This window comes from Manis javanica, chromosome 5, assembly GCF_040802235.1.
Source record: "Manis javanica isolate MJ-LG chromosome 5, MJ_LKY, whole genome shotgun sequence".
NCBI lineage: Eukaryota > Metazoa > Chordata > Mammalia > Pholidota > Manidae > Manis > Manis javanica.
The window spans coordinates 99,903,860-99,915,726 of NC_133160.1; the positions used below are offsets into that span (position 1 = coordinate 99,903,860).

Consider the following 11,867-nt stretch of genomic DNA (forward strand, 5'->3'; position numbering starts at 1 on the left):
AAATAAATCTCTGTTGTGTATAAGCCACCCAGTCTGTATTATTTAGGTAAAGCAACCCGAATGGACTAAGCCAACACATGAATTTAATCAGATAGATTTTTCAGACCTAAAACCTACTTATAATTCACAGAAATAAGCAGAAAAATGCATTTTATTATGGCAGATAGCCCAATTAATATAATGGGTAGTTTTGTAATTTTAAAATATGGTGTTTAAGTTTTCTATTTACAAGTGATCTAATAAAAGACTTGTAGAACTTATCATCTTAGACATTATATTAGAAGTTATAATTCATTTAATCTAAGCCACCTATGTACATAAAGCAAATTATGTAGCATACAGAAAAAGAGTAAAGAAATGAAATTCTAAGAGAAATCAAGTAATTAAACTCAGAAAATAATTACCTTGTTTCATATTCCACTTTTATTTCTCTTCTGGTCCTTTTCATTAATGTGTTGCCATATTTATGGCTATTCTATATACAAAATTAAATAAAATGACAAACAAAATAGTAAAAAACAGTCTGGACTAGTCCTGATTTCTGCCCAATCTCTCCTCCCTTTCATAAAACAAACAGATAAAAAACCTCAATCAAGTGTGCATATTTCTATACTTCCTGTATTTCCCAAACTTATATCTTTAGTCTTGATCTCTGCTCTGAACTCCAAATCCATCCAATAATCTATTATTCCATAGAATTTTATTGAGCTTTTGCCTGGAACTTAATAGAATAGTATATAAGAAAGACAAGGTCTCTATTTTCATGGGATGTATGTTCTATTATGGGAAGACATAAAATCCCCAACAGTCTACATAAATAGGCACAATAATTTCAAACAAGTGCCATGAGGAAAACAATAAGGGTAAGATGATGGCAACTTTGCAGGTAGTCAGGAACGGTCTCTTTGAGGAGGACCATTAAAGCTGAAGTTGCATGAGCAGGAGGAGTCCCTCATTCTAAATCCTGAAGAAAGAGCATTCTAGAAAAAGCAAACAGGAAGTTTCCTTGAGATATATATTAACCTGACATGTTCAATAACCAGAAAGAAAGCCAGTGTCTGGAGGAAATGAGGTTGAGTGAGCCTGGAGCATGATGGACAATGAGATCACAAAAACAGGCATGGGTCATGTCAAGCAAGACCGTATGGATGATGATGAGGATTTAGAGTTTCTTCTAACTGTAATGGAAAGCTACTGACTGATTTTGAGCATGTGAGCAAAATATCAAATTCTACAGATTTTAAGACACACAATTCTGAAATCAAGAAAACATTTTGAAATCAGTGGTGTCTTTTAGCCACTATTGTTCAGACAATAGTTGTTGCTATGTCTTAGAAACACCTTAACCAGTTTCATTTTATTTTCATTTTAAGTACACAAAAGAGTGATATATTACAAAAAGCCTCTGTGTAAGACTAAGATAAATCCAAAAGTTCTAAGACATAATAATGTTATATTTTCCTTTGTTTTCAGTACATAAAATAATGTACACAATAAGGCCTTACATTCAATGAAATGCATTAATGTGGTTTAAAAATTTAAACATCTTAAATTTTCACAGTGTTATGTGTCAAATTTATGCAATAAAAAAGTTTTAAAGATCTCTCACTTGTGTGCAGTGTGGTTTACAAGAAACCAGTCAAAATGTGCATGAGTTAGGAGACTAGTAATACAGAATGTTGGCTAGGAACAGGATGGTGTAGTGAAGGTGAGGAGAAACTGGGGGAGGCACCGAGCATGACATCTTGATAGATCAAATCAAGGCTAAGAGGGGAAGGAATATATCCAAGGTTTCTAGTTATGGAACTAGCTATTTACTGAGATGGTGATGATTCCAGTATGTTGTGTGCAGAGGTTGGGATAGTGGGAGAAGTAGACAGCTGATGTAAATCAGTACCTCATTTCACCTATTGTCCTCTCAGGAAAGGCTTACTAAACTCCAACCTAGACCATTCACTCTATTATATACTTTCACAAGCTTCATTCAGAATGTTTATCACCTTTTTGACTCAACATCAGCATTTGAGATTTTACTGTTTTTCCTCCCCATACCCTTTCTGCTGGACTGCAGATTCCAGGATGGCAGGACAGGTAGGAGTTTTTGTTCTCTGTTCTACCCTTAGCACAAGCACAGTGCTGGGGACAGATAGGTCCTTAACAAATGCTTGTTCAATGCAAAATATGCTAATCGTAATTTCTTTTTATTGTGCCTGTTTCAGAGTGCTTGGTCACTGATCAGCACCTACTCTGCCAGACAGGAAACCACAGCTCTGGTGTGGCCAGGAGTTCCTGCAGTACTAAGATGAGAGAAAGTACAAGATGACACAAATAAATGCCAGAAAGATCCTACAGGCATAAGTATTCCTTTTCTTTAGAACCACTACAAAATTCCAAGAGTATTAGAGAAAAACAAACCAAAAATCTAAGAGGAGTTTAGGCCAAATCAACCAAGTTTTATCAAAAAGAAATGAGTATTTCTTTGCAAATGATTTTTCTTTATATTCACATATTGACCCATAAAATTTACATGGAGTTTGTTAAACACTGATGTGTACCTACTATAAGTCAGAGGCTTTGCTAGCACTGAAAATATGTCCCTGTAGGCAAGGAGACCACCAGCTCATTATAATTATAAGACACTATTGGAAGTGCAGTGATAGAAGAACTCAAGGAGGGCTATGTAACAGTTAGAATGGCCACGTGACTTAGCCTAAGAAGGTTTATTATTAGGTCTAAACAAAGTAGGTAATGGGAAAAAAGACCATAGGACCAGAGAACTACAAACTGTAATAGCCAGAAGTCACAGCAGATGGGAAGGAAGGTAGGAGCCAGACTTAGGATGGCATCCTATGACTGCCTGGGTGAAGAATCTGGAGGCTCATAAGCAGGGAAGATGTCTGGTCACTCTGATTTTCCCACTTGGGATTATAGGCTGTAAACTGAAGAAGTGTAATGCAGGGATCAAGAGTTGTGTTCCTGAAGCCAGCCAGCCAGCGTATGAATCTTTGCCTCCAGATTGACTAGCTAAGTGTTCTCAGCCAGGTTACTTTGCATCTCTGTGAAGAAATAATAGTGGAATCTTCTTCATAGAATTATGGTAATGATGAAATGATTGAAAAATATATGTGTATATATTCACTCAGAACACTATAGTACTAGGAATAAATGCCATAAAATGTTTGCTATTATTATTAGTTGGTAATCAAATGAAAATATGAAAGACCTCTTTTATAAACATTGTCAAGGCTCCTTTGCATTTGCATTGTGTCAGGAAGAGAGAAACCTGTTTTCTCTAATACCATGATCAGTTGCAGGACCTAATGTCATGACCTAAGGGAAAGGATTAGCAAAAGAAACCTCAAGGTCTTTAGGATCTTCAGGCTATAGAATCTCTAAGTTGTTAGTACATTTCTCTAGAAATACTGTAAGATTATTTTCATTGGAAAATCCATGGGATGAAGTTCTGTTCAGCAGGCTACACCTTTAATATCTTGTTTCCTCTTAATACATATTGAATCTTTAATAAATCTAATAGATATCTTAGTGCTTACTTTTTATATGGCACATTCCTGGGAGACAGGAATTGTTCTTATTTTAAAAATTCTATGCATCCCCAGAGACTAGGACAGTGTTGAGCACATAATGGGCAATTATAAACAATTATCAAATGAGTAAGTGTTCACAAGCTTTGAAAGTGAGGTCCTTGGGTAAAACAATTGGTATTTATCAAATTATCAATTACAAGTTCTTATTATGAAACCATTATATGCCACTTTCTATATGCTATATAAAATTTAAGCAATACTTTAATTTGAATTGTCTCCTTTTGATTATATTTATGACTATTCTACTGAAAAGTCTGTTGATGGCAACATCTCTAAAAATTTCACAATTTTCCATGAGTCCCTAAGAACTCTACATATTGGTCTTAAAAATTAAGTTACAGTCTAACTAAATGTGATTATTAGAAATAATACATGGTTTAGAAAAGGATGTCAATAAATGGCATTTGTTATTATTATTTAACAGATCACATTCTGTTGTTATTAAACATGAGAAAGTTTAACTTCTATCTGTTAAAATGTCTGTTATAGGCTAAATCTACTCAACCCAAGATTAACGTTTTGTAATTTGTAACATTTTACAGTAAACTGAGATTCTTCCAAATTCTACCATTAATGAGTTTTTAGTTAAAATGAGACTTAGATATTTTTTAAATTCTATAAACTTTGAGACACAATGAAAAAGTGGCTTTGAATAATAAAGAATACAAAAATACAAATCCAATGGCTTGTATTCTTAGTATCTCATCTTTATATGAAGAACAGCTATAACATATGTCTTTCCCAAAGAAGATGTAAACTATTATTACTGAATCATTTTACATAGTAAGGTGTTTAACTCAGTTAGGCTACCAAGGCACTATTTGGTGTCCTGAAATTATTTCGTTACAGGTGGAAGATACTTGAAAGTTTAGTTTTGTAACACTAAACTTTGTTATTCTAAACATACAGATAATTCTGAACAACAAATGAATGAAATATTGACCTGCAATTTTTACAGCTGTTTTTTTGGTTTGGTTTGGTTTTTGTTTTCTAGTCTTTTTGAATGTCTTGAACAATACTCCTTTAAGCTTTGTTTTATTATTTTACTTCAACTATTTAAATTGAATCTGCTCAAATTTTAAATCAAAATTTATTTTAAAAATTGGTTTTTCTATTCATCTCCTTCACAATGATGATGTGAGTCAGGATAACAGTACAAGTAAAACATGATTTTTGAGCTCCTACTCTGTTAGAAGTATACATCTAAGAACATTTCATTAATTTGAGTCTTGCATGATCATCTTGCAGAGTTGGTATTTTTTATCTGTACTCCCTATACCATATTTTACATATGAAGAAACTGAGGTTCAGGGAGATAATTGACTTGCTCAAAGTTAAAAATCTATCCCTGTATGGCCCCGGAAGATGACTGGTTAGCCAGAGACAGGTAAGATTCCTCAAGGGAGGAACAACCTAAGACAGGCACAGTCGCAGGGGGGCCATCAGGTGAGAATTTGGGGATCAACAGAGGTGAGGCTCAGAACCTCACCCCCCCTGCTTTGAGAGAAATCTTCTGCATCCATGGATGTCTTGCTGCCCTTGTCTAGCCTGGATTAATACTTAGTCCATAGTCACACACCTGATCATCTGATCATCTACATTTGCCCTCTTACAGCACTAAACTATGTTTTCTACCTTTATCTTGCATCTACCTACCACTTCAGCATTTTATTAAAAATAAAAATAATAATAATAATAGAGGGAGAAATGTGGGATCAACATATAAATCAAGTACAAAAATCAAATGAATATTCATATTTGACCTGATTGTTTATAGGTCATAATGTGTGATCAAAACCGAAAGTTTCTGTGATGAATGCCCTTGTACTGTTCACCATGTAAGAATTTATTCACTATGTAAGAATTCGTTCACCATGTAAGAACTTGTTTGTTATGCTTCAGAAGATTGGAGACTGACGAGAATTAGGCTTGAGATGGATTAATGATTGTACATTGAGCATTGACCCCCCTATACTGAATTTTATTGTTGTTAACAACCATTTGATCAATAAATATGAGAGATGCCCTCTCAAAAAAAAAAAAAAAAAAAAAGTTAAAAATCTAGATAGTCCTGGAGCCAGGATTCCAACTCAGCTCTGTTTTGGTTTGATCTTGCTAACTATGTGTACTTTCCACAGAACCAGGCTGTTTCAGTCTTTAAAGCTATTCACCCACATCGTCGTGGGTGTAGCTCTGAGCACAGAAAACATACTCAAGTTGAATTAACTAAACCAGCAGTCACTGTGGTGTTACATTGTTTGCTAGTATATATCCCAAGTAAAAGCTCCTCTCTAAGTGACCTGACCACTTAAATTAAAACTAAATAGCTTCATTCTGTCAGTGCATCTTTTCCCTATCAGATAAGGTAATACTTAATTACCTTATCTAACTGAAATGTGATCAGTTTCATCTAGAACATGAAATTATTTTCTGAGAGTGAGAGTTTACTGTTACTTGCAATCTTAGAGACCTTATAATTAGGGAAGAAAATAAAATAATTTTCTTACTTTCCTCTAGTTGTTTCAAAGCTTGATTTTTGATAGTTGTTTTTCTGGCTTCCACTGTTGTCACCTCGGCTGAGGTACGTTTCCCGTGAGGTTCGATTTCCCGTGCCTCTATCTGAGTTTAGAGAGATCGCTTGTTGATTCGACTTCCTGGCAAAGCTCTGTAGAAATGTCAGTGTCGCGTTGGAAAGGACCACCGACTCTGCTCCAGTACTAAACCTGACGCTGGGTTTGGTCGGGAGGGCAAGAGTTTGTAACTTGAGCACCCCTTCTTCTGTCTTCCTTGTGGGTGTGAGGGTTTGGTTTCTCACACTCTCAGGAGGTAGGCTTATCTCTGAGGGCAGCAGCGTTGATTTTAGAAGAGTCTTTTCAGAGCTTCTTGCCTCGCGAGTGGGGGCTATCTTCACTGACGTGATCTGACTGGTTGGCAACACTTGGAGACTTCGTGTTTTATTTAGAGGAACCCAAGCAGAGGTCATATTCTTCTGGGAGTTTTCATCCTCAGGTGTGGTCCAGGTCTGCGTGGTGGTAAGACCGAAGCCCCCACTCCATAAACTAGACAGCAGGACAAATAGCCTCGCTCCCTTCATCTCAGTAGTTTGAAGCAAAAAATCTCATGTGAAATTGGGGGATAAAGCCCTTCTAGCCGTTTTGACAGCTACTTCCACACTCAATCTGCTAAGACAGAGCTTTGCCAATTTGAGATATGTAGAGGAAACAGGTTTTCTGTGTTTTGTAGTGGACTCAGGAAGTTTGAGTTCCTGTTTCTGCAGGTTTTATGTGATCTCTGACTTCTGGTAGGGTGCTCTAGGGAAGCAGTGAAGTGTGTCTGGCGAAGCTACGGGTAAATGGGAAAACACAGGCAATGATTATCAGGAAAACCCATGGGGAAAACATGAAGTAACTTTCCTTTCCTAGCTCCACTTGTGTTTCATATATTGCTGATTTTGAAGATAAACTTTAGTTGATGATGGAGGCTATGGAATTTTGTTTGGATGGGCTGAATCAAGGAGTTTAACATTTTGTTCTACTATACAAGGAAATTGAGAAAAAAATTTGTGACATTTCTTTTCCACTGTGCCCCATCCAGAGAAGCACATTTTGTTTAAGTCCTTATACCAAAACACACACATAAACAAAAACTAATTTACAGTGTCTCTGCCTTTTTATACATCCCAGGCTGAATTATAGATGTATAAACATTATATATTATATATATGTATATATATTTTATATATATATATTCCTATTTTTATAAATAAACTTCAAACATTACATAGAGTTCTCTTAAAGTTAATCTCAATGATGGTAAGTAATAACCACAGAGGAAAGCATAAATTATTGAATTATACAGATATAGAAGGAACTCACTTTAAATTTTTCTCTCAGAACTTCTACCGGAAACAATTAATGGGATGAATAAGAGAACTTTACCCCTGTTTCTAATCCTGATTTTCTAGAGGTTGACAGAATTAATATTTTACCAGTAAGTAATGGGTGAGGCGAAAGTGGAGTCACATGAAAATGAAATGGGATGATATATAATGTTTTTGTACTTTTACTATACTGCAAAATTATACTAGTCACAGATAATAGAGACAAAAAGTGATCAAAGACTTTTCTATGGATGTTTTCCTAGCAGAGATGCTTCATGGGATTTATGATTTCACTTCTCCAGCATATCCCTAATTCTCAGGCTTCAATTACGCTTTCTCATCTGTAAAAAAAATTCCATAACAGACTCGTTGAACATATAAATAACACACTATAACAGTTCATTCACTCATTCATTCATTCATTCAGTCAGTCATTCAGTCAGTCAGTCAGTAATTACCCAAACTCTCAGTCAGTCTTAGCAAGGTACACTTTTAGGTGCTGAGGTTATAAACCAAGAATATTCTTGGCTTTTAATTTGCTTATGGTCTATTATATGTTATATAAAGGCTAGATACATGTGTGATTAATCTTTCTGTCAACTGCTCTTGTTAAACACTCAACCATGGACTGTTTCCTTTCACAAATGGAAAACTGGAAACCTTGTGCCTGTTTGGTTATGTATTATTACAGATATATACTCTTGTCCCTAGTCCTGGATATAGGGTACCAGGATTTGAAAAAAGGCCTAATTTTTTTTTTCTGAACTACTAATTCCTTCATCTTAATAATTTTTCTTCCCTTAGCCCTTGCCATTCATTTCTATGAACATATTGTTGACATATTAGAGAGTAGATAACATGAGGCTATTTAAGCTAAGACACACATTAACCAGCAGCAACCGCATTGCCTTTGACGTGGAATACAAAGCATCTTTTTCTCAGACATACCACAGAACAATCCCACGAACCTTGCATTAGTGAGAGAGCAAAACGGTCCAGCACAGACAAGCAGGCAGCGATTAGTTACTACCAAGAACAATGCAACTGCATGATTTCACAACACAAACATGATTTTTGATACTAGGAAAAAGACATCATAGCTTCTTTATCTGGAAAAGACACAAGCAACTAGCTTTGGCTTAGAATGGCATAGTAATCAGAAAACCCAAAATAAAATTTTTCTATTTATTCTTTAATTTTAAATACATTTCCTTAGATTTAGTAAAAGTAGATGAATAGGCTCTTCTATTTAAGTTTAAGAAACAACCAGAATAAGGGCTTAAATAGGTTTTTTTTTCTTCTATGGCTTGAAAAAAAAAATCTTGAACCTGTTCAGTACAACTGAACTTTAGTGGTAAAGGTTCACTTATTGGATCTGTAACTGATAACAAATAGCTCTCAAATGGTAATAAAAACTGAACTGAGCTAAGCAATGCATTTCATCTTGTAAGGTATCAACCAATAATGAATTTTGGTTACCTCCATCCTAGCTTAAAGTAACCTTGTGATCAATAGGTTAAAGGTTCTGTAGCATATTATCAGTCCACTAAGCCATCTCCTGCTGTAACTCCCCAGGGAATCCCCAGCTCATCTGATGGCCTTAAGTGTATGGATCATTCTTTGATTGGAAACATAAAGTATCTGTACTCCAGAAACTGTCAAATGTCTAACATCAAATTTCTGCTTTCTGAGATTGATTAATACTCATCAAATAGCAATTAAGAAAAATAATATTCCTGAGATTACTGCCTGAAGAATACTTAGTTCATTCTTCTAGCCATTCTAAATACCATCCTTGAATTAAACTGTATCATCCACATTTTGTATACTTGAACCCCATCATTCTGCTACACCCTCATTGCCCACTAGACTGTTTATATTAAATTATGTTCTACCCTATTACCATTTATTTACTTTGAATAATTTTATAAGAAACTATGAAGCTCATAATATTATGTGCTACCAGGATGTTTTTATATTATTTTTAATTGTACCTTAACATAGGATTGAATACATGTTCCAAAATTGGTTCTCTCTAGATGATGAAATAATGGGTTCATTTTCTTTTTCTTTTTTCTCTTATAATACATAATTTTCTAGTCACTAGAAAAAAGTTCATTAAGTCAAAACAAAAATATACAGGAATTAAAAAAGAATCTTAGATTGAGGATTTCATTATTTGTAGATTATACTCCATATTATTTAAAGCGGTTATTATCCCTTATAAAATGTTGGAAGTATGGAATAACTTCCACTAGATTACTAAGATTTCTTAATTGCTTCTTCCCTTTTCACATGAGAAATTCTTATTTTATCAAAATAGTTTAAAATATTTAAAGTAGTGTTTCATTAGAGCACCCTCCATAAATTGGAACTGTGAAAAAATAACTGTGGAAAACAAAATTCTAAGACTAATTTTTTTGAACATTTTAGAAATAACAATGTTTTCATTTCCCTTGTGAAAGTTATATCTGTCCATAGTGATTATCATTAGTGATTTCTCCTTCTGAAATACGGAATAGATATACTTTTCCCTATTCCTCCTGATAAGTACATATAAAAATCCTGGGCACTATATGTAAAGCAAACTTAAGAAGCCTCTTAAAGGTGGAGAAAAGAAGACAAATTAGCTAAGAGATCAGAGGAACAGTGCAGTATTGAATTTTCTGGATGTTCTTTTTGCCTTATATCTCTCAGACTGAATGCTGGAGTATTTGGCAAACTAGCAACACTAATGACACAAACAATAACCCCCCAAAAAATCCAAAAGGACCAGAGAATGGTCAGTTTAGAAAAGCAGAAATCTTTTTAGAAAACAACTGCTCTACTCCCACCAAACACCACAGAAAAAATGTGGTCCTACTCCACCTCTGAACAAAGGCTGAATGAGCTTAGACATCCAGCCTTACAAGGTTGTAACAAAGAGCCTCAGCCCCCATGCCTCCCCTGGGGGAATGTCAGAGAAGACCAACAGAGGGACCAGAAATTTTATCATCAAGAAGACTCCACTGAGTCACTGCCATAACTCTCCAAAGGTGGGTAAAAGGCAAGAAAATCAGAGTAGAGAAAAAAAAAGAGCTCTGAGGCATGCCAGATGTTCATTAAATAATCTTCAGTAGTTCTGCCAAGACTAGAGATAAGGCAAAAGGTTGAAGAGATATTTTCATCTGTAGAAATCTAAAGGTGAGTCTGGGGAAAAAAGAGAACTCACCAAAACTTAAAAAAAAATATTTCTCACTGTAAAGTAGATGATCTCCCACAGCATTTTAATCACTTCCTCTTTGCCCCACTGGTGAGAGAGAATTCCCACAGTAGAGTTACGGAGATGACTGAACACATGAAATCCAATACTGAACAGATGAGACTGGCAGCAGTTTACACATATACTCACAGATCTGAGAAGAACATCACACACCACATGGACCCATACAGGGGTTGTATTCAGGAACAGAATAGATACTCAGGGTTTGGAAGAGGAATACTTTGTGATATCAAGAGTGTTGGCTGCCCCTCGCTCCCACAGGAGGATGCAGTTGGCTTGTTTGAATAATTCTACAGGCTGTCAGGGAACTGAAACCCACTTCTCAGGGACAAGCAGGAACTATGTCTGGTCCAATTGATAAGGAGGATTTTGTGGCCAGGGGACTTTATCCACTGGAGCAGAGTGGGGAAGGCAATTTGTGGTTAGGCCATTTGAGGCCCACAGGTTTCATATGTCAAAGCACACATAATATTGTACTTAAATTTTAAACCTTATATCATACAAAATTTAGAGAGCTTTTTTTCTGCCTTATAGAGGATAAAGAAATCCCTGGAGATTTGTCTGTATTCATATATCAAGCTTAGTTGAAAGAAGAATCCTAATAATACTCTTAAAATATTTTAAGACTGTGTAAGTTAAAACTGTTGTGGTGAGCAACAACTTTAGTTTAGATTAGCTGTGACTCACCTACAAATTGGTGTTCCTCAGTTCTCACACTAGAGGGCTAGCAGGAGAAGGAGTAATGCCCTTCTCTCAGGTGAATATTTACCACAGCTTTTTACACATAACGTCTCTTAGAAAATATGAGACAAACAAAAAGAGAAAATGTGACCCACAGTTGAGGAAGAAGAAACATCAGTAGGGAAAGAACTAGAAAACCAGAAAAGGACCAGATAGTAGATGTATGAGACAGACAATTTAGTTTAACTATGATAAAATCTGGTAGACAATGTGGGCAACATGTCTGAACACAAAGAGAATTTCAACAGAAACAAAAACAATAAAAAAAGGAAATGCTAGACATTTGCAAAAATTACATAACAGAAATAAAGAATTCATTTAATAAGCATAATAGTATAATGGAAATAATCAAAGAAAAAAATGAGTTAATTTGAAGACA

At 35.2% G+C, this 11,867-nt stretch overlaps 1 protein-coding gene across 1 annotated transcript in view; it reads right to left on the reverse strand.

Moving 5' to 3' along the window:
• The window catches only part of MMRN1 (multimerin 1), a 63,185-nt gene extending 56,368 nt beyond the window's left edge, over window positions 1–6,817 (reverse strand). The window contains exon 1 of the mRNA XM_073237301.1: window positions 6,113–6,817. Coding sequence (XP_073093402.1) covers window positions 6,113–6,699 — 587 coding nt within the window. The 5' untranslated portion in view covers window positions 6,700–6,817. The remainder of the gene's footprint in view (window positions 1–6,112) is intronic.
• Window positions 6,818–11,867: the final 5,050 nt, after the last annotated feature.